The following is a 24,584-nucleotide window of genomic DNA, read 5'->3' on the forward strand; positions in this document are numbered from 1 at the left end:
TTCACCAACCCCAGATCTACATTCAGGGGATGGAATTGATGCAAAGAGAGTAGCATCATCTGCATATGCAACAAGCTTGTTTTCTAGGCCAAACCACATGTTATGTGTATATAGTATGAAAAATAATGGGCCAAGAACACTACCCTGTGGAACACCGGATATCACATTCCTATACCCACTATGGTGCCCATCAACAACAACTCTTTGAGATCTATTACTTAAAAAATCAATAATAATGCTAAGAAACGACCCACCCACTCCCAACTATTTCATTTATAAAACAAGAGCCTCATGATTAACACGGTCAAAGGCAGCACTAAAATCAAGGACAGTCATACGAACTTCCTGACCACAATCAAGGGATTTCTGTACAGCATTGGAGATTGTAAGAAGGGCATCACATGCTCCAAGGCCTTTACGAAAACCAAATTGCAAACTAGTGAGTAGATGATTACCTTCAGCAAACCTATTAAGAAGTTTTGCCAGAAGACGTTCAAAAACTTAAGATAATATGGGAGTGATGGAAATTGGGCGGTAATCAGTGTGACTTGAGCTACCACATACACATTTACATAGAGGAGCTCCTCTTCTTGCTAACTTGCGCAAAATAACAGATAACTTTGGAGCTAAGAAATCTGCTGTCTTTATGAAAAACAAAGGAAAAATACCATTTGGGTCTACACCTCCATAAGCATCAAGGTCCATCAACAGAGCTTTAATCTCACGAGATCGAAAAGCTAAACTAGTTAGTTTAGCCTAAGGAAAACAGGAATGAGGAAGTTCAAGTTTTTCATTACTCTGTTTACTGTCAAAAACATCAGCCAAAAGGGTTGCCTTTTCCTTTGGACAGTGAGTGACTGAGCCATTTGGTTTAAGTAAAGGAGGAACTGTTGCATCTACACCAAAGAGTGCAGATTTATGTTCCTGAGTTATACCAGAAAGGGTTTCTTTTATGGTTAAATTGTACTCCTTTTCAGTTGAGGCATAAACTCTCTGAGCAAAAGCTGAGTATAGTTGTTCCAAGTCAAATCTGATCTGTTACCCTTCCAAAGGTGATAGGCCTCCTGCTTCTCCAAATAAGCTTGTCTACAATCATCATTGAACTATGGTTTGTCCTTCACTCGGTACCTTAGCACACGAGAAGGGATACGCCTATCAATTATGTTGACTACATTCTCATTCAAAGGGACAACAGGATCTACACTACTATATAATTGTGACCAATTCATGCAATATCCCATTCCAGTCTGCTTGGGATTTCATATAAATTTTACAAGAGTATGATATATCAGGGACAGGCTGCTCAGTCTTCACTACTAATGAAATCAAGGCATGATCAGATGTCCCAACTGGAGAACCAACCTTACTAGTTATAACGCCAGGGGAGTCAGTGTATACGAGGTCCAAGCAATTACCAGACCTGTGAGTAGTTTCATGTATGATTTGCTCACAGCCTGATTCAGAGACAAAGTCTAAAGGTCATAAGCCATGGCGATCGGTAGGAGAGATAGAACTTAACCACTCCCTATGATGAGCATTAAAATCACCAATAAAGACAAAAGAAGCCTTTCTATCATCTTCTTGTATCTTAGCCATAATGGTAAGAAGACAATCGAAGATAGAATCATCCATATCTGGATTCCGGTAGATTGAACACAAATAAAAGTTGTTATGCCTGCCACAAACTTTTATTACCTGAATCTCATGACATCCACATTGATAGCAGGACTTATGAGAAGCAGGGTACTCGGTCCTAATATACACCGCCATTCCCCTGGCCCTAGGGATGGCATCACGTTTCAACATTATTGGCTTCTTAAAACCAGTTATAAGGAGCTCAGATGAGTGCCTCATATTAGAAACCAAAGTTTCTGAGCACAAAAGAATATCATACTGTCTGGAAGCAACTGTAAGGTCTTGGATATTTGCATGAAGACCACGAATATTGCAATACAGAATACGACATTGACGAAATCTAGGACGTACTGGTCCTGGATATTGCTCAATGTCTCCAGACAGCATAAGAATTAATAGAAATAAAAAAGAGACATCATACTTAAAAACTAGATTAACAAGAATTATAACTAAAACATATAATGCTATACAATAGTGATACAAGACATAACTTTGCCAATAGAAATAATGAAACACCTGAGCCAGTACCAAAAGTAACAATAAGAGAAGTAAAAAAAGCATTAAAAGTCATGAAAAGAGTCAAAACAGCAGAAGATGGCCTAACAATTGATTTAATAATATATGGAGAATATTTCATACTAGTAAAACTGGCTAAACTTTACATAAAATAAATGTCTGCAAGAATACTCTGTAGCTACAGCTGGGAAAAGTTTTATCATTATACTAATTCACAAATAGGGAGATATAAAAGACCTGAAAAATTATTGCCCAATACATTTACTTCCAGTAATATATAGAATATTTTCAAAGATCATATTATGCCGAATAGAAATCAATCTAAAAACCAAGCAGGATTTAGAAGTGAGTATTCAACAACTGACCATATCCGTTTAATTAAGCAGCTAATAGAAAAATCAAGAGTACGACAAACCACTATACAAGGCATTTATAGACTATAGTGAGCTTTGGATCCTGTCATTTTTAATCAGTAATGAAAAGCCTTTAACGACAAGGAATGGATGAATCTCAGGCTAAAACACTTGAAGATATCTTAACGGGACGTACAGCAACCCTAATACTATATAAAGATAGTGAGAAAATTCCGATTGAGAAAGGAGTTATACAGGATGACCCCATCTCTCCTGAATTATTCGCAGCGTGTCTAAAGAAGTTTTCAAGAACTTAAATTGGGGAAATGTAGGAATTAACATTATTGGGAATACCTTAACAACATGAGATTTGCAGATACATAGTTCTATTTTGTAAATGATGGGAGGAATTGCAAAAGATGATTGAAGATTTGAATAGAGATAGCAGAAATGTAGGACTGAAAAGGAATGTGAGTAAAACTAAGATAATGTTCAATAAAAATGCAGTGACAACATATAGTGGTTATGAATGAACCTCTACAGATTGCTAATGAATATACCTACTTAGGAGAGACTGTAATTGTTTCCCCAGGACATGAGATCAAAATTTAAGTGGATTTCTAATGCCTCTAGGAACCTCAGGCAGTAGCTGGTCAGTGGTCAGTGTTGTTGACAATGATTTCTGTATTCTCAACTAACATGTTATGTGAGATTTTGATGTTCTATACATTGGCAATATGCTTTTTGATAGCTCCTTCTTGCTTATGGTAAGATAGAAGCTTGGAGAGGCATGTAGTAATCATGCCAATATATTCGCCAGAGCCTCCATAAACAGAGCATTTAAAATGGTATACCACATTGTACTTTAGGCGATCATGAACCAAAGGCGCCGAGTTATTCTTCATAACCATGTTAGCTGTCTTTTTGTTCCTTTATATCTTATCTTATATTTTGTTTACAAAAATATTTGTAAAAGGTAAGAAAAGCTGTGTTCAACCCTTATAGTCAATTTCAGTCTCAATAGTCAAGGGTCATTCAGTCAATAATGTCTTGAAAAATTTATGTACTAAAAAGGATTTATGTCTACTTACAACGTAACTTTATGTTCTTGAGGAATCAGAATAAAATCTGCATCTACATCTCCACAGGGTAAAGAAAGCTGGATCGGAGAGTGTCCGGGGGTTACTTGGGGAGTGAGCGATTGTGACCATGCTGAAGATGTCGGTGTCCTGTGCTCTGATCCGGTAAACTTCAATGGTGGTTTTATATATATATATATATATATATATATATATATATATATATATATATATATATATATATATATAAGCATTATCAAAATGTTCATAAACTTAATTATAATAATTGTTTTGATACTTGATTTGTCGATGATGCTTCACCCTTTCCAATCTAAACCCAACTTTATTTTTCCATTAACCGGTTACGCATTTTCTTCAAAACAAGTTTACTATAGAGCTTAGCGTATTTTTATGAAGCCTTACTAGATTGTTCTTGTCAGTCTGAAATAGCATTTGGATTCTCCGTCATAGTTTCAAGCTTTGATCATGACCACATTAGGTTGATTAATCTGCAGGTGGAAGTTCGGTTAGCGGGTGGGCCAACCTCCAATTCAGGCAGAGTGGAAGTCAAAATTTCCGGGGTATGGGGCACAGTTTGCGACGACGATTTCGACGACTTCGACGCAAAGGTAGGTCGCACATTTAATCCAGTTTTGTTTACGTCATATAATTATGTGCTATATCAATCACTACACATATATAACCCCGCAAAGGGAAGAGCTGATGAAAGTTATAAATAAAGTTTCATATTTCATCATACCAGCATTTGATTATCAAATTATCTCTGCTAACCTCATTTTTGGTGGCTAGCTCTTTTTTTAAAAAAAACGGACCTGAAAAAGAATAGTCTTAGTGTTATTTATCATAATTGAAAATGTCCGAGTGTATTCTTTATTTCATTGTTCGTATATTTCATGATGTATTGGTGTCTGCAGACACATAAGAGGTTTAATGTATGGAAAATCAACATTTTTTTTAAACATTATTACGTTTCACAATCCCTATTATTTGTAACAGGTTGTGTGCAGTATGTTAGGATACAGAGGGGATGCAATTGCACACAAAAATGCGAGACACGGAAGGGGCTCGGGTCCAATATGGCTTGAAAATCTGGACTGCAATAGTCGCGAGACTGACTTGAAACGTTGCAAGAAATCCCCTCCAGGCTCATCAGATTGCACCCACTCGGAGGATGCATCCGTCACGTGTCACAACAGCAGGTAATTATTGAAGGGTTTCTATGAGCACAAGTTACATATTGTAAAAAAGGATGTTGCTCTGTGTTCCATATCATAGCAGTACTTTGTAACAAGTCTCACTCACTCAGCTACAACAACTGAAAACTATCAGTTCAAAGAGGGCTATTGGCACGCAATCATTTGCTATGATACTCAAGATATATATACATACATATATATATACAGTATATATATATATATATATATATATATATATATATATATATATATATATATATAGATAGATAGATAGATAGATAGATAGATAGATATAGATATATGTGTGTGTGTATATAAATTCATGTGTGTGGATATATTAGTGTATGTGACACGTCAAAAATGACAGCTAAACATTTAGATAGGTATGCACACACCGCGGTGAAATTGTTGGGGCACCACTTGTCTTGAAGAATGGCACTGAGGCATATAGAAAGGGGGTCAGTTTCTGACCTCACTGTCTAAAGTGAGACACTAAGTACACCAGCCTATTAATCACCGTATATCTTCTAACGATTACACCCTTGGTCCTCTAACTTCGATTAATCAATGCTAAAAAAAGGGGAGTTCGGTTCCGAAGGACCAATCTCTCAATGACAATAGAGATACCGTTTATGGAGGGGGGTTTACTTTGAGAGATTTTTTTATGATATTCTTTCGTTAGGGCAGATATATGCACAGGAATGTTGCCTTATTCTTATTGTCAAAAGTTAGATTATTCACGGACGCCGAATTGGCGAGAAGCACAAGTCAAAGTCACAAAGTTATGACATAATCATTTTTTTGTAGTCACTGCATTGTTGTTGAATGAATTGCCTTTTCTGGGTAAAGGGCTGGTCTTCAATTTTCAGGAGAAAGAGTCCTTCCCCTTCCAGGATACAAACTGTTCTAACTTGGTAGTTGTAAGTAAGGCCCGTCTTCAGGTAGGAAGGGGTCAAACATCTTTGTTGGCGGTGTCTTCTGTCTCAGTTTTGACAGGATGAGGATGCAAGGTCCGTCTTTGAATTTGTCCATTGGTCACGGCAAAGAAAATGACGTCCTGTCTGGAATGAGTGAACCCAATTGGATAGAAATGCCAAGAGATTGCGGTACTAAGATTCAAAGCTACGGGTTTAGGAAATTTAGCTTGAGGAAATGCAGCTGTCAAAGGAATGGTAACCTGAATACAAATGGAGAAAGCATTGAGGTAGATGTTTTCAATCTTTGACTCGAGAGGACTGGATATAATTCCTTACTAATCTGGTATAGTCAAATGTCAGGCAGGAATTTATTAGGGATAATTCATGTCAAAGGACTTGGCTCTCGAGAAGTATGAATTTGAGAAAGCGAGCGGCTTATCAATAGGGTAGGGGATTTATTCGAGCAAATTGTACCAACTGAGTGTCACACGATCGTACATAGTAACGACATTTCATTTTGTGTATATATTATGCTTGTATCTTCGCTCTCCCCTCGCACTGACAAGGGGTCACTCCGGGGTCACCAATGTGACGAGCCGAGAGAAGGTTGTGACTTGTGACTCAGTTGCTTTCATTCCGCCTTTGAGTCACAACCTTCTCTCGGCTCGTCACAACATGTTTTTCAGGACTGTCAAAGAAATATGCCGGAGGCAGGCGCAGTACTCGAGCAGGCTTTAGGAATGGTCATTCTATGAGACAATTGGCCGCATTCTAAGATGCGTTAATCTCCCTCAGTATTTCAAGATTCGGATGTTGCTCAAGAAAGTAATCTTTTATGAGCGCGCGGGCCGGCTGATCTGAGAATTAGCAATACGAATGTTGATATCAAAGTGCAACATGCTTAAAGAGCGAGAGAGATTGAAAAATTATTCATTTTGATACCAAACACGGCTATATGAGATTAATGATCTTAGTCATGCATATCGGTTTAAATAGATTAATATAATACAGGTAATAGTTATAATGATTAAGAATATAATTTTGTTAGTAGCATACTTATCCTACGGTTAATAAACATGGCCTAAACATCCAAGGTTAATTAATTCAATACTTATCATGTGAGAGTTATTACTTCTAGATTTGTTCACAATCTATGCAAAATTCCGAACACAGATTCAACCCTTCCAACTCCCTCCCGTTTCCTAACAACGACGGGGCAATTGTGGTTACACAGTGTACGTCTCAAGGTAACCCCTCTCATCAGGGTATGACTATTTACTATCACCCTACCTGAAAGACGAGGAGAGACTGGGTAGTTCTGCGTCTGGCAATGCCGCTCAGCGTGACCAGATATATATATATATATATATATATATATATATATATATATATATATATATATATATATATATATATATATATATATATATATATATATATATATATATATATATATAATTAAAACAAAGTAATTTAGAAACAGTTACAAAACTAAAATTGATCGTTCATATATAAACTGATCAACATAAAATCCTTTGCTGCAAGTTTGAACTTTTGAAGTTCCACCAATTCAATTAACTTATTTGATAGATCATTCCACAATTTCGTCATAGCTGGAATAAAACTTCTAGAATACTGTGTAGTATTAAGCCTTATGATGGAGAAGGCAGTTAGAATTAACTGCATACTCAATATTACGAACAGGATGGGCCTGTCTGGGAAGATCCGAATGCAAAGGATGGTCAAAATTATAAAAAAAAAAATCTTATGCAACATTCATAAAAAGTTAACCGAACGACGGTGCCAGATGATATCTACATTAGGAATAAAAACTTTAATAGACCGTAAGTTCCTGTTCAACAAAATAAGATGAGATTCCGCAGCTGGAGACTAGTCACAACAATACTTGAAACAAGATCGAATGAAAGAATTAAAATGCTTCTTCAGTATACTGTAGACTGATCACCGAAAATCTTAAATGTAGAGACAGACCGAATATGTTTCTCAAAAGTAAATTTGCTATCATGAATCACACCTAAAATTTTAAAAGCGTCATGCAGAGTTCAAGAGACATTGATGAGATCCAGATGTTCAGGAGCCACTGTACTGATTGTCCTCGATCTACTTTGAGATTTGTTAGGAATCAACTTCATTCCCCATAATCGGCACCATGAACTAATTTTAGCTAGTTCTCTATTAAGGGATTCAGCAACCCCAGGTCTACATTCAGGGGATGGAATTGATGCAAAGAGAGTAGTATTATCTGAGAAAATTCGAGCAATCACTCTTCAATGGGTTGTTATTATGGAAGAGTCCAGTCTCTCATTCTGACATTGACATTTCATTAGTTTATCAATGATTCTTTTTTACAGCTATGCTTGCGTTGTTAACAATGATTTTTATCAATGGAAATTCTTAAAATATAGATATCCATTGGCTGCTAAAATTAAAAATCAACGCCACCTTGTTTGTCAAAGTAATATTTATTTCCATTCGGATAAAATGTATTTTTGATGAAATAAAAGAATTTCATATGATAGTATATCATCAAATTAAAATAAGTCCCAATCTCCCATCTGTGGTGGTTCTTCTTCTTTCTCCTCCTATCCTCTTGTATCTTCTAAAACTTACCATTTATCTCGCAGGCATTTATTTAGTCTATTACAGAATTACTCTTATTAAAAACATTTTTCACTGCTAATAATTTCTTATATTGAAACCATGCAGAAGAGAGTCCATAGACAAAGGATTGCAGACAGTTCTTCCCGAAGGCTGTGGCAGAAGAACGGACTCTTCTTCCTCCTTCCTTCTGGACAATTTTGCTAAGATCGTTGGAGGCTCATCTCAACAGCCTTTGGATGACCCCTGGCTCGTCTCCTTACAACTACGAGAAGACGTGAGTTTGGTTATCTTAGCGTTGTTTATGGGAATCGGCGCTCTTTTATTACAAATTTGTGGAATCTAGCATATCCATTCAATCTGAGATATCTTTTGGTTGAGATGTCACAAATAAATTGTCTTTAATTTTGAGTAGCCGTATTATAGATATATAGCAAGTTTATATGCATGCAAGATCAAAGAAGGCATTTTTAAGATTATCTAAAATATCACATATCTATTCATGATCAACTTTTTCATGTGCATTAAACCGTTCCCATGTAGTCTATATAATGACAATATAGGCAAGATGAAACAGGAGCAGGCTAATGCAGTGTGCTCCTGTGAAGTGTGCAATCCAATATCTTACTTTCCCGTGTTTTGTCATGGCAGGGTAAACTAAAGCACAATTGCGGAGGTGTGGTGATCGCCGAAGATTACGTTCTGACAGCAGCCCATTGCTTCAAGATTCACGGCAGACAAAGTTATGTCATACGAGTAGGCGATTACAGAATGAATACTCGTGAGGATGACCAGGAGGTAAGACAGTTACGATCTGGTATCCGTAACTTTGTTATCAAAGTTATCCATCCTGCCTTACCAACTGTATTTCTTCCAGATCTTTCCATATAAGTGGAGTCCATAGTAGTTTTATCATGTTATTTTTCCATGATGCTTTGTTAGTGATGCTTGAGGAAAGCTTTCAAGGAAATACTTAAATCTTTTCTAACCATTTCCATCTGTGCATGTGATACAAAGTTCCTTGATAGCTGTAGTTCGTGAGAAAGGGATGGATATTCGATTAACTTATTTGTGGAAATTCCTATCCGAAGACACAAGTGATTTTTCCACATTACCAGTGTTGATGACTATAAATTAAATTACATATACTGAATTGACTCCTGTGGTTACTTTCATTACAGTATTTTTCCGAATTTCTAAAGAAAATTTTTATTACTGATAATAGTAAGTAACCCAGAATTTCTTATAAAGATGTGTAGTTTCTCTCCCTTTTCTAATTCTTACTTATAATTAGGGTCCCATTAAACAGTATTCTGGTCATTTTAAACATAATGATTGTATCCGAAATGTGTTTAAATAAATTGTTAGACACACAATGGATAGTTGGCTCTTGATTTTCTCAACGAGTTTAGATATTTTGCTACTTATTATGTTATATATCAATCATTTTTAAACAACTAACCTTTTTAATTAGACAGTACTATTGGGAATCGTTTTAATTTGAATATCTATATTGTCCACCAATCATAGGATTTCCAAATAGAGAAGTTATGGGTCCACGATGAATTCGACACCACTGTGGAGTTCAACAACGACTTGGCCATCCTCAAAGTTGCCAGAAAAAACGGAAGGGGAATCAGGTCAGTTTCTTAGTCTTATATATTTCATGAAATGGGATGATGAACACACCTATTAAATTGGATATCTGTATTAGAATAAAACCTATTGAGCCTTTAGATTCTTGAGTATTTGACATCAACATTTTTCGGCTGTACATATTTCCTATTTCATCTCTTCTTACACATAAATATCTTCTCCCATCTCTTTACTTCCTTCTCCTCTTCATAATACATTTTATTTTTCATACCTCATTTCCAGATTCAGTAGATCAGTGCAGCCTGTCTGTCTGCCCAGCGAAAGCTCCAGCTACTCATCGTTGCAAGAATGTTCAATCTCCGGATGGGGAACAACTTCTGAGAGAGCACCACCCGTTCCACAGGTACTGACTCACTCGTGGTCTTTTGCTATTGTTAGTTTTTCCTTTTGCATATCTTGAAGGACACTGTTCCTTTTCTAAACCCACGCTGTTCTTTTATCAGTCACTTTGATATCTATTTTACTTTTTGAATTAAATAAAATCTTACCATGAACCTTTCCTGGCATACTACACAGTATTATGCACAAATGATTCCTTAATTGTCACTAACACCCTATCATTTATAGATTTAAACAATAACCATCCTTCCCTAATCCTTTGGAACCTTTCCGTTGTCCAGATACAGTATACCTAACAAACTCTTGTCACACGCCCAGACACAGCATATCTTTTGTAATACCTTCAGCACCTGATATATTCCCATTCATCAGTGTCTTGGTTTCCCTCATATCCTAAATAGTCACTTCCACAAGAAATATCAACCTTACACTAGCCTTATTCTTTATTTGCCTCTTTCAATTCTGCCTATTGTGTATTCTTCATATTCATTAGCCTTTCTCTCTATAACTACTTCTATACGCATCAAATATATATACTCTATATATATATATATATATATATATATATATATATATATATATATATATATATATCTGTATACATATATGTATTCATATATGGATGAAAATCAACATAATATAGTGCTCAAATAGAAATAGATTTCTATTTCATACTGGGATCGAACCTTGCCCTTTCAAATGAAAGACAAACTTACTGGTAAGAAACTGATGTTTCGCCAGGTAAATCCTGAAATGCAGTTAGCACTTAGGTTCCGACTTCTTTTGAGCTCTGGTGGCATGATTGGTAGTGACCTTGCCTTTCATTTGTAATGGCTAGGGTTCGATCCCAGTATGAGATATATATATATATATATATATATATATATATATATATATATATATATATATATATATATATATGTATATATATATATATATATATATATATATATATATATATATATATATATATATATTTATATATATATATATACTGTATATATATATATATATATATATATATATATATATACATATATACGTATATATATATATATATATATATATATATATATATATATATATATATATATATATATATATATATCTTGTGATGATGTCCTGTAGAAAATTGCTAACTAATCTCATGACTTTTTTACTTACCTCAGAAAAATATTTGTGTATTATTGATAATAATATTATTCTTATCTTTATTTCAGAACATTCCAAGATCTGGCGAAGTAAATATATATGACATGTCAACATGTACTGGACCAGACAGATACGGATCTTTCGAAGTAACTTCTGGTATGATATGTGCTGGGCATTTGGACGGGAGTATTGATACTTGTACTGGGGATTCAGGAGGACCTTTGACTTGCAAAGATGGCGGTAAATATGTGCTCTATGGCATTACGTCTTGGGGCAAAGGCTGCGGTAGACGAGGTCAACCTGGCATGTACACCAAGATTACCAAGTTTCTCCGGTGGATCCATGATACCATCGTATGATTTAATCTCCCCCGGAATCTTTGAACTTCAATCTCCTTTACATCAGCAGCTCTAAGTGTTACATTGGATTTAAAAGAAGTACTCCCTGTGGGTTCCCGAAATACGAACATACTATCAAGACCTAATTGATCTCAAAGGCGAATTGCATTGGTACTGGACTTGATAATTGATTAAATAGGATAATTTGCTATCCACCTCATGCGAGGTACCTTTTCTTTTGTCAGAGATAAAGGTTAAAGTCGATGAAACGGCTAGAAGCTTGTGACTTTATTTGCAAAAAAAATTTCCTTTCTCCTTTGTAAACCAGCTTGTAAAACTGATCAGTGATGATTGATTGATTGAAATATCCTAAAAAATAATATTTTCCTACTTTCACAGAAAAGAATAGAAGAAATCAGTACTTATGATGCACTGCGAACAAATCGAGAAAATATTTGAAAATTTCATAGCATTTCTGATTCTGCAACAATAACTCGATTTTTTTATCAGAAGAAAACAAGTAAAGATTGACTTTGTATCCTGAATGCAAGGATATGGTCAACGTGTGATCCTGGATATCAAAAGCTAATGAGTGATGATATTCGAACTTTCCACTGAAGTAAAGGAAACCATTCAGTATTTCAGTTATGTGGTTATAAAGCGTACATTCCATTTGAGTGATCAGTGATAAAAAGCTGTAATACATAGATAGTTTAGTTTTAAGAAATCACAGTGCCACCTTTTAAATCAATGTTATTTATTGTGGCTCTTTTTCTCGGAAATTGGTTAGTTGGATACCACGAAAGAACTATTTTCTCTGCTATTTTGTTAGAAACAAACAACTATTTCAAAAGTAACAAATAGCCGCTGTGCAGCCAGCAGGTGTAGAACACTGTAACACGAACCTGTATTTGGAACCGGACCCATATCTACGGAAGGAAGGAAGGAAGGAAGGCAGCAGGTGACAACAACATTCTAGCTAACTTATCTAACGAGAAAAGATCTATCCTAAGGGCATTTCGTTCTTCCACAAGGCATTATCAAATGGCATTTAGGAATATTGATTTACAAATGTTCCAACAGTCTTATGTTTTATATCTTAACGTGATGAATGAGGACATTATTTTTACATTCTTTGTGAAGTTAGAAACTCACTAGACACGACTGTATTTCCGTACGTTTGGTGAGAACACTACAGAGGAATGTTATTGTTTCTTGGCGAAAACAAATATGAAAAAAAAAAAAAACTCCTTATATGTTAGTGAATTATACTGTGATGATGTTCAGGATTGGTTACATCTCAATTAAACTTGTTCTTATATTATTGAGAAACTGTTGGTTAGCCTTATATAACCCAGAGATGTTATCATTTCTCTCCGTTGATTTCATTTTGTTTCAGTTAATTGTTTCTCCAATGGCCATAAACCATCCATCACCACATGCTGAGTCGTTGTTACATCATCAAGTGTCCATACATGTTGGCCAGTAATTCATCAAGTGTAAACTTTTGACTTTGACTCAATATTTCCTATTTTCATATTCTGTGTGTGTTCCATTTGCTCATTTTGAATGTGATTTCACCACGCTAATTTAAGCTGTGTCATTATGAAGGATAATTTGGTGCAAACTTTATACTCTCGATAAGGTACATTTTTCAAACGATGAATGTATTTTTATGCAAAGAAAGTGCATTTTGTGTGCTACGTGTCGTAATGAGTCGTTTCTTTTCATACATTCTACTGTTCCACAATGGAATGCGTGTATTGTATATGTTTATCACAAGCATTTAAGATAGTGTATCCTTCCACCTCTAAGACGTATTTATTCATTTTTTATTCTTTCAAAAGTAGCCCATTCAGTTTGATTTAAGAAGTTAATAATCTATTCATTTGTTTCATCGATACTTATCACGGAATCGACTGCATACATGGAAGTATGGGCTGAACTTCCTTCCATAACAACATGTATCACTTTTCATGTCTTATTCTCTAATTCATTCTCTTACAACATTCATGTTCTATTATTTCATTCATCCTGGACACCCTTACCACGTGTGTAATCTTGTATCTATTCTCTCAGGTTTCAAGGAATAGAAGTTTGCATGCATGTATTCTTAACGCAATTTCTCTCTCTCTCTCTCTCTCTCTCTCTCTCTCTCTCTCTCTCTCTCTCTCTCTCTCTCTCTCTCTCTCTCTCTCTCTGCCCTTAGTTTGCATCATATTTTCCCCCAGCTCATCATCTCACTTGCCAAGTGATATTCCTCATTCGCTCTTCATATAAGGAAGTGCTGACTTTACGAGTATTGACTTTTTTTCGTACATAGACTGTAAGTTTTCTTGTTACACAATAACGAAATGCAATATTTAAATGACATGATGGTCCATGTATGCGATATGACTATGCCTCAAATGTATCAAAGCTGAAAATTGTATTCTTATACGGTCTTTAGATTCCAATAATGTTGCATTATTACAATAAACATTAAGTACTTACAATATATGATTACATGTATCGGTTTATGTAATGTTTCTAAGATTCCGGTTCAAATGTTACGATATAAAAATACTAAAAGACTTTTTTTTTTTTTTTTTTTGCTGAATCTTTCGTTAGCAGAGGGTCCCAGATTTTAAAAACTCTAATAGAAAATAAATTAATGATAAAATCTACGTGACGAAAAACATACAGTACATCTTAAACCATTGGTTTCATTACCTTTATGCAAAGATATGTACAACCTGTTTAAAACTGGACGTTAATACCGAACTATGTGCCATTATTTAAGGACTAGTATAGCGAATTCATAATAAAACCAAATAGAATATCTGAAAAATGGGTAGGAGGCTGGTGGACGCTTGTCCTTTAAAACAAACACTAATATGTTTTTACAAAACATTCAAACTAGCTTAGAAATGGAAGGAAAGACGTTTTAAGCATGTAAGCCTATTTTAATAGAAAGAAATATTGTAAAAAATAAAATTACGTGAAATTGAAGTAGAAACATCTGGAGCGTGGGAATACAAAATGTTGATATATGAATGTCTTCTGACTGTAACTTTATTTGCACTGTTCCCTTCAGTATAATATCACAACACTAATTAATTTGGAAGTCCATGGTTTAAACTCCAGATGCATCATGCTCTTCTTTCACGTAGTTTCATTTTCATAATATTTCTCAGCATTAAAATCCACGTTTCGAACGTCTTTTCCCCCATTTACAAACCAGTAGGGTTTATTTTTTTCTTTGTAAAAAGGGCAAGCGTTCACAAGTCTCTACCCATTTTTCAGATATCCTAATCGGTTTTATCATGAATCCGCTGTACCAGTTATCAATTAAAAGAACCATTTAGAGAGCGCAAGATTTGAGTTAAGTCAGTCTATGTTATTACATAAAACACGTGCGACGAGCATGTATGTCACACCTTGGTTTAAACACACTTCATAAACTGTAGCTTCAACTCAGATGATGAATAATTTTGCTGACTCCCCTATACATGAAGAACAGTGCATTGCGTTTTGAGTAAGATATATTAGTTGAAAATTGTGAGGCATGGAGGGTATATGGAGAGCGTAAAAAGAAGGACTAATTACAAGTTGGTCGACAGCGATAATCATCACAGAAGCAGAAGAGGAAAACACTGCCATCCAGATTAAAGCAGACAGACAGACAGAGTGACTTGCATGTCAGACAGGAAAAGAAAGAGATGGATAAGAAGGAGTTACCATTCTCATGTAAATTCAGTGTCTATTAGACAGAAATATTACCAATGGACGGAAAGTATACCAAGTCATCAGAATTAGCAGAAAACTAGTACGGACAAAAATCTTGGCCGCTTGCCACGAAAATTTTCTTAATTGGTTCAATGAAGGATAATCATCCTGTTATATGTTTTTGCTTCTGTATTTGGTCACATTTATCATATAAGATAATAGTTTCGTCCTTATTATTTGAATTATAATAACTACAAACGTTAATAATAAAGAAGAATATAAAATGCAGATGTGCTGTATAAAGGCAACATTTAAACGGCATCCTTTTACCATTCAAAAAGATAGCACTTCTCTGAAAAATTGGAAGAATATCTTAATTCCCCAGCAAGTCACGCCGCTATTACGACCTCTCAGGTTTACTCTACATCGAGCATTTCCATGTCTTCCAAGGGCATTAATGAGGACATTACATTGATATACTTTGAGAATTTTGTAAGCTTGGGATGATTGTGCAGCCCACCCCCATACTTATCATGAAAAGTATTAATGGTTATTGTAGTTTAGTTACTTGTTATGTCGAACGAGACTTGTTTTTGTTTATTATCTAATAAACAATTGACTATTTATATATTTGGTAAAATTATTTGTTTTATTAACCTTGTGGTAATTTAATATATTTTCCTATTTTATTCTTTCTTAGGCATTATGCCTCCGAGAGTTTTTCTCTTTTATTCATACATTTCCGGTCCTTCAGTTATTAATTGTATAGCGACCAGGACCACACTGCCCAAACCAAGTGTTTAAGGTCTCATCTTTTAAGAACTGAAATCCCCAATCTAATTCCTCTTAATCTGATGTGTCTCCACCTAAGTAATTTAGGATTCTCTCTCTCTCTCTCTCTCTCTCTCTCTCTCTCTCTCTCTCTCTCTCTCTCGTTAGATTTCGAAAAACCTGAATTCCTATAAGGAGGCCCCTCGCCCAAACCCCTTTGATTATCCCCATTGCCTGTAATGGAGGTGAACCCCTGAGCATTGGTAATCCCCCAGGCATACTATAGATTTAATCTTTTAAGAAAGGTAAGTGTTGAAACAAACTTTAAGAAGGACTCCTTGGTCACCAGGTAGTCCTTATACCAGCTGATATCGAATAGTATTAGCGCAATATTGCAGGACTGCAATCAAAAATGGTTTGCAGAACTCATATTTGATTTGCATAATTTAATTGTCTGGCAAACCCTTATAGATGATTCTAAAATTTGTAGAATCTCAAGTAGAAAAGCGCAAAATCACCTCTCATATGAACACCCTGGCGCTGTAGGTAGGCCGTCATTATTATTATTATTATTATTATTATTATTATTATTATTATTATTATTATTACTAGCCAAGCTACAACCGTTGTTGGTAAAGCAAGATGCTATTAGTCCAAGGGCTCCAACAGGGAAAAATAGCCCAGTTAGGAAAGGAAGTAAGGAAATAAATAAATGATGAGAACAAATTAACAATAAATGATTCTAAAAACAGTAACAACGTCAAAACAGATATGTCATATATAAACAATAAAAAGACTCATGTCAGACCGTTCAACATAAAAACATTTGCTGCAACTTTGAACTTTTGAAGTTCTCCTGATTCAACTACTCGATTAGGAGGATCATTCCGCAACTTGGTCACAGCTGGAATAAAACTTCTAGAATACTGGGTAGTATTGAGCCTCATGATGGAGAAGGCCTGGCTATTAGAATTAACTGCATACCTAGTATTACGAACAGGATGGAATTGTCCAGGAAGATCTGAATGTAAAGGATGGTCAGAGTTATGAAAAATCTTATGCAACATGCATAATGAGCTAATTGAACGACGGTGCCAAAGATTAATATCTAGATCAGGAATAAGAAATTTAATAGACCGTAAGGTATTTTTTTTCTGGATAACGTGCTGTCTTTACCCTAAAGATTCTATTTTGTTATTTACATTTAAATCTGGAATTACTTGAAGCTTTTTCAACATTTCTAAAGGTAAGGATAAGCTGAGAAAAAAATGAGAGTAAATGATAAAGACCATAATTCATCTTACAGTGATAACCATAGTAAGGTTTTTTTTTTCCCCTTTTGCATATGGTCTGTCGTAAAATAATTTCCCCTTAAACCTATTATGTGTATGAATATCTTCCTTCAATCAAATTAAGTCCTCCTAAATAATGTAGCGGATATTTTGTTTCACAAATATTATCCTGCCTTTCAATTCAAGGAAGACTAGAATATCCTTTGTATTTAGTTGCGTATATTTGCTTCATCTGTAACTCTTTGTGATTGATTGAAACAACTGATTTTCCTAAAGGATCTCTGGTCCATATATATTATATTAGGGGTCAAACAAGAAGGTTAAACTGGGTCAAACTAAATTCAGTTTCAGCATAAATGTTTCTTGCTCAATATCTTCGACTAGGTTCCTTCTAACACACACACACACACACACACACACACACACACACACACACACACACACAAAATAAGAGATCGTATGACTTCGAATTACTTAACAACGAAGCTATATATCAAAAGGAAAGGCAGTGGACGTCTTCAGCCCGCCTTCTTCGTGTGTTTTTTCTAAGTTGGCTCCAAAGTTTTAGGAGCTATGCCGCGAAAAGTCATGAAACGGCACAGATGATTTAAATATATCACTCAAAAGTTATTATTGACAAATTAGAAATAAATGTATATAAAATTAGGAGAGATAGGCTTGTTTGCTAAATAGAAGATCAAATGATCCATTAAATTTCAGTTATTCCTGAGATTATAATCCCTCCGAGTTAAATCAACTTCCTTTTATTTCAGGAAAAAATGCTACTTCAGAATTTTATTAACTTCTCATTCCATCCATCTTAAAATACTTGGGAAATTGTCTGCGTTCATGATAGGCCTAATACTGAATTTTCTTTGGCATTTAACTAAAAACCAAGATTAGCCTATTTCAAAACATCACGTAACGGAGAATTGATTCAGATTACGCTAACAACTGAATTTTCATAGACAACCTAGATTGCAAAACTCAAATTTTCTCATAGCAATACTTCGTAATCAACTAAGAAACAACAAGGAACACTATTTATATTTTTATGCTATTACAACATTTATTTTTGGCACAAAGATTAGTTGATAATCATAAAGGGAGATTTTCTTTGGAAAAGGGAGGGAATATGACTTATTAACGTCAGATATTCTTGGGAAAAATTTTAATTTATATTTTTACTCATAAAATTCCCCCATTTTATTAAGTTTATCTTGCATACTTTATCAAATCAGTTAAAGGGAAAGGTACATAAAACTGTTGTGAGACCTTCTATGACATATAGTGCAAAGACCTTGCCCATGAAAATGATCTTTGAGAAGAAAATGAATGTTGCAGAGATGAGAATGCTAAGATGGATGGCTGGGATCACGAGACTGGATAAGGTTAGGAATGACTTGGTAAGGGGAACAACAAAGGTTACAGAGGTGTCAAAGAAAATTCAAGAAAACAGACTACACTGGTTTGTAGATGTCAAAGAAAATCCAAGAAAAGAGACCACTGGTTTGTTCACGTAATGAGGAGAGACCAGGAGTATGTTGGGAGGAGGATGTTGGATATGGATGTTCCAGGTAGGAAGGAGGGGGAGACCAAAGAGAATGTGGATGGAGTGTGTAACAGCAGATATGCAGAAGAAAGATCTCACAGTGGAGGACATCGGAGACAGAAGAAATTGGAAACGGCTTTCAAGAAATAGCGACCCTGCATAGCGGGAAAAGCTTTAGTCCAAGAAGAAGAAGAAGAGAAGACTTGATCAAATCATTTTGATAAAGAACTGTTACATTTCGCTTTCATGTATAGAGTCTGTAACCTAACTTTTGATTCCATATCAGCGAATGCATCCGTTTCTAGTCCACTGCAGGACAAAGGCCTCAGACACATCCTTATTTATGTTTGGAGTTAGCCCAACTTTCATCACCAAGTTGGCCACTGCAGGTTGGTGATGGTGGGAGATTTTGGTCTGGTGGTACAAAAAAACAAGCTAATGTTAGTGGACCACATTAGTACAGTTTTGCTGATCATGGCGATACACAAACCCTTTCACCCCGTTAAGGTATCCCCACACAGAAAGGGTTTGATTTCGTAGCATATGTATTCATATAAACAACCTATTTGGCTGGTATGTTTGGTGGAATTATGTTTTGCTTATTTCAACTCGGCAACCATTTTTATTTTTAACTAGGATTGGGAATTGGCGTTGAAGATAGCGACTAACTTATTTGTCTATTATTACACGAAACTAATTAAGAATATTTAGCAGCTTGAAGAAAACCAGTTCATAACTCATGCAAATTTTTCATGAGCAATGCATAATTGCTTTTAAATTTGTATTACAGTTCTTTTAGCGAGACCTTTCAAACCCTTTCACGTCTCTGTGTCGATGACAACAGAATGTGTTTTTTGGGACAAAAATGATGCGGGCAGATATTTTCCACTTATATGATGATTTAATTTATAGAGGTTTACAAAACTTATACTGGCAAATTTAGTGAAAAATAGAAATTAAGATTTAGTCATAAATCTTCATATTCGTGGCGTTTTTTATTTGAACATTCCCTTGTTAATTGACCAGTGACCTCGTAATGTTCCAGTTTTTATCATATATTGACGTCAGATTGGGACTATATCGGTACTTCTGGGACCATTGTTCAGGAAATCCATCTATGAATACTTTTAATCTGTATGTGGTATTTGTACGTGAATATACCAGAATAGTTGCCATTCGTATATTTGAAAAAATCATAGGAAGTCACAGTCTGGTTTAATCATCAAGATACGGGAAACTTAGGACATGATGAAAAGCTCTCTCTCTCTCTCTCTCTCTCTCTCTCTCTCTCTCTCTCTCTCTCTCTCTCTCTCTCTCTCTCTCTCTCTCTGTGTGTGTGTGTGTGTGTGTGTGTGTGTGTGTGTGTGTGATGAATGTGACAGTGATACACAGAGCATTGTGTCAGATTTGTGCTTCAAATTAGCATTAGAAATATAGGTAATTTGAAAGGACTCCTACGTTTGGATGTCTCAATTTTTGCGCATGCGCACTGGACAGATAATTACGTCATTTTATAGAGAGGAGCTTTATGTTCAACCTAGAAGTGTGTAATACTATAACATACATATTGGATGTTGTAATTGATATTTAATTAAGGATTAAAGAAAATATTCATGAACTTAAGACAAAATAGGAGACCTGTTATTGCAAATAGGGTTTAATAATACAGAGAGAGATAGACCGAATAGCTGACGAACTCAGCAAAGGCAAAATGTCTCTTGAAAATCCAACAAGAGGATTTTTACACACACTGAAAAAAACTGACTTAAGAAACTACTGTTGCGAATTGGGTCTTAAAGGAATATGGAACTGCAATAAGGGACAACTAGTTGAACTTCTATTGGAAAATTGTCGAAAGGAAGACGAGAGCTCTGCTGAACGTCCGGAAGAAGACCTGGACGAAACATTGCCGGGACTTCGAAAAGTGCTGACAGAAATTCAAGAAATTAAAGAAAGGCTTGCGATGAAGGAAATCGAAGTCGAAGATATATTTGAGCAATTAAGGATATCTAAAGAAAAGTTAATGCTGGCAAACGAGAATATTTTCAAACTAAAGGAGGAAGTCAAGATTTTGCAAGAAGCTAGAGCTGCTGATCGGTGTGCAGAACGAGTAAGTACGGTCCACAATGGGGATGGTAGTAAAGTTACCCTCCTTATTGGGGACTCAAACCTTCGATGCATCAGATCGAGTGACCTAAAAACAGACAGCAAAATTCGAACCATAAACGATGCAACCATCAATGCACTGGCTGGCTGGATAAATGATCAACTCGATTGGGTTCCTGGAAATTGTATCATATATTGCGGAATCAAAGATACCATAAATAATTCATCGCCAACAAAAATTCTTGATAGTCTTGGTGTGGTAATCAGTGACTTGAGATCGAAGAAACAAGATATGAAAATCTACTGTATTTATGCAAGCTGGCGCCATCGACGAAAGACGATGATCTTCAGGCAAGAATAAATGAATTTAATGATGAATTGGAGAAATGGAGTGCTACGACTAACATTAAAGTTATAGACAGTAGTGTATACTTTAAAATGGCAAATGGCAAAGTTGACGATATGTGTTATGATATGAAAGAAGTTGAAAACTCCGCGGAACTGATACTGAACAGACTTTGAGCAATTCGGCTATTGGAGTGTTTGGCACATAACTGGGAGGATTTTGAGCTGAATGACAGATGGCAGGAGATTAAGAGACAACAGAACTTGGTAAATTATGTTACTAATGAAATTGATGGTACAAGTGAAAAATATAATGAGGAATTTCTACCGTTATCACATAATGTTAGGCATAATATAAGTAAAATGAAGAGGACCCGATTTACTGCTAATGTTAGAAATGATAGAGATACTTCCCGTAGTAAAGAAAATGTTAAAAGATTTCCTAATATGGTTAATCGTAATAATTACTCTTACCCGGAATATAGTGATCATGAAATAATTGTGGGGAAATGAATCATAGGCAATCTCAGTGTAGATATGACTTTAGATTAAAATGCGAAATTTGTCATCTATACGGGCATAAAAAACGGTCATGTACTTATAGTTTGGAATGAATAATGGGCTATGAAGAGAGTGCCAGAGATGATAATGTAAGAGTAAAAACAAACTTCTTGCCTATAGATTACATGAATGTGCAGTCTTTACTGAGTAAGAAAAACGAAGTTGAAATGTTTCTAGATGCTAATGATGTGGATATTTTGTGTTTAACCGAGACCTGGCTATCTTCAAATACCTCTGATTCGTTTATTGACTTTCCAAATTATTCTGTATATAGGTGTGATAAAGGCAAGGGAGGAGGCTATTGTATTTATGCAAAAGATGGTCTTTCTGTTAAAGTATGTTACTTGAATTTACCCAGGATAGATGGTATAGAAGAGTTATGGCTTTCCATACAAAATCGTAAGTTGCCCTCAGTTATTGTTGGATGTTTATAAAGACACCCCCATGCCTCAAATACTACTTATGATCATATTTTAGAATGCTTAAGAGCTGCTTGTTTAAAGAAAAAGCCCATATATGTACTGGGTGACCTAAATGATGACTTGTTGGTCAGCACAGCGAAAATAAACAACATTGTGAAAGTAACAAAGCTTAGGCAGCTAATAGAAAAACCTACACGAATTACTCCTACCTCGTCGACTTTATTAGATGTTTTAATTACGAATAAGCATGACAGTGTCTATAACATTGAAGTCAATCCCAGTCTAGTTGCAGACCATGAACACATTTCCTTTGTAGTTGATATTGAGAAACCAAAACGCAAACCAGTAATCATAACCTCCAGAAGTTTGAGAAATTATTCCCCGGAATGGTTGAGCAATATGTTATTAGAACAAACTCCTATTTTAAATCAAATTCTTAGTACAGACGACGTAAATATACAGATTAGAATTTTTAATGATACATACAATTATTGTTTAGATATATGTGCCCCTGTTACCACTAAAGAAATAAAGCGACCAAGTGCTCCTTGGATTAAAGATGAGTTAAAATCAAAAATAGTTGAGAGAGATGCAGCTCAGAAGAGACTAAAAGAAGATAGACAAAATGAAAATCTAAACACTGAATATAAAGAAAAGAAGAAAGAAGTAAGCGCTAATATACGGGTGGCTAGAGCTTTGTACTTTAAAGATGAAGTCAGGAAAAGTATATCTAAGAAAGACACTTGGAGAATAATAAATACTATGGTACCTAATAGAAGAAATGTTAAAGTCGAATTTGACAATCCAGAAACTAAAGCAGACCAGTTTAATAATTTTTTTGCCAATGTAGGAAAGAATACATACAAGAAAACACAAGAATTTCTCTGTAAATATAACACACTAAACCTGCAAACTACCCAAATAGAGGTAGACAATACTATTTACCTATTCAGACCACAGCCTGTGACTGTGGAAAAAGTATTATTAACGATTAAAAAATTGAGCAACAGTAATGCGTTTGGAGTAGATGGCATTCCCACTCGTGTTTTAAAGGATTCCCTTTTAATTATTGCTTTTCATGTTACGATCATTATCAATACGTCCATAGTAACTGGTGTGTACCCATCTGTTTGGAAACATCCTTTAGTTAACCCCTTTCATAAAAACGGAGATAAAGATGACCCAGGCAATTTTAGACCCGTTTCTATCTTACCAGTCCTGTCTAAAGTTATAGAAAAAATCGTAGCTGAACAGCTTATGGAACATCTCGAAGAAAACAAACTGTTATCTAATACACAGCATGGTTTTCGTAGAGGCTCATGAAGTTGACAGATGAAATATATAAGAATATTGACAATAAGAATATTTCCCTATTAATTTTATGTGATCTTTCAAAAGCTTTCGATAGCGTGAACCATACAGAGTTGTTGAAAGCATACAAAGAACACCATATTGATACTTTTTGGTTGGGTGATTACTTGCAAGATCGTTCTCAAGCTGTTAGACTAGGCAATGTCAAATCGAGGTTAGAGAAAGTTGAATATGGTGTACCTCAAGGGTCTGTGCTGGGCCCAATATTATTTTTGATATACGTTAATGATATGGCCAAATATATAAAGGACTGCTTTTTAATTCAGTATGCGGATGACTCCCAAGTTTTGCTCTCTGATTCGCTAGAAAACTTGGAGGAGTTAATTGAAAGGGCAGAATTTATTTTACTAGAAATAAAAAAATACTTCTTAAGGAAAGGATTGCTAATGAATGCCAGTAAAACGCAATGCATGTTTATAGGTACTTCACAATACATGAGCAAGATTGACAATAATATAACAATTAGATGCGATGGTGAAGAGGTAAAGACTAGTAATTATGTAAAAAATCTAGGTTTGTATATGGACAAATGTATGACATTTAATCATCACATTGACGAAATAAGTAGAAAAGTGAGCGGTATCTTGATGTATATTAATAGAATAAAAGATCATTTTGATAACTCGACTAGAATA

General features: G+C 35.1%; 1 protein-coding gene across 1 annotated transcript in view; it reads left to right on the plus strand.

Annotated features, from left to right (window-relative positions):
• The window catches only part of LOC137640004 (neurotrypsin-like), a 23,665-nt gene extending 7,555 nt beyond the window's left edge, over positions 1 to 16,110 (plus strand). Inside the window, exons 9-16 of the mRNA XM_068372349.1 lie at positions 3,653 to 3,748; positions 4,099 to 4,212; positions 4,601 to 4,803; positions 8,445 to 8,613; positions 8,988 to 9,134; positions 9,867 to 9,976; positions 10,215 to 10,335; positions 11,552 to 16,110. Coding sequence (XP_068228450.1) covers positions 3,653 to 3,748; positions 4,099 to 4,212; positions 4,601 to 4,803; positions 8,445 to 8,613; positions 8,988 to 9,134; positions 9,867 to 9,976; positions 10,215 to 10,335; positions 11,552 to 11,842 — 1,251 coding nt within the window. The 3' untranslated portion in view covers positions 11,843 to 16,110. The remainder of the gene's footprint in view (positions 1 to 3,652; positions 3,749 to 4,098; positions 4,213 to 4,600; positions 4,804 to 8,444; positions 8,614 to 8,987; positions 9,135 to 9,866; positions 9,977 to 10,214; positions 10,336 to 11,551) is intronic.
• The last annotated feature ends 8,474 nt before the right edge of the window (positions 16,111 to 24,584 follow it).

This window comes from Palaemon carinicauda, chromosome 4 (genome assembly GCF_036898095.1).
Source record: "Palaemon carinicauda isolate YSFRI2023 chromosome 4, ASM3689809v2, whole genome shotgun sequence".
NCBI classification, from domain to species: domain Eukaryota; kingdom Metazoa; phylum Arthropoda; class Malacostraca; order Decapoda; family Palaemonidae; genus Palaemon; species Palaemon carinicauda.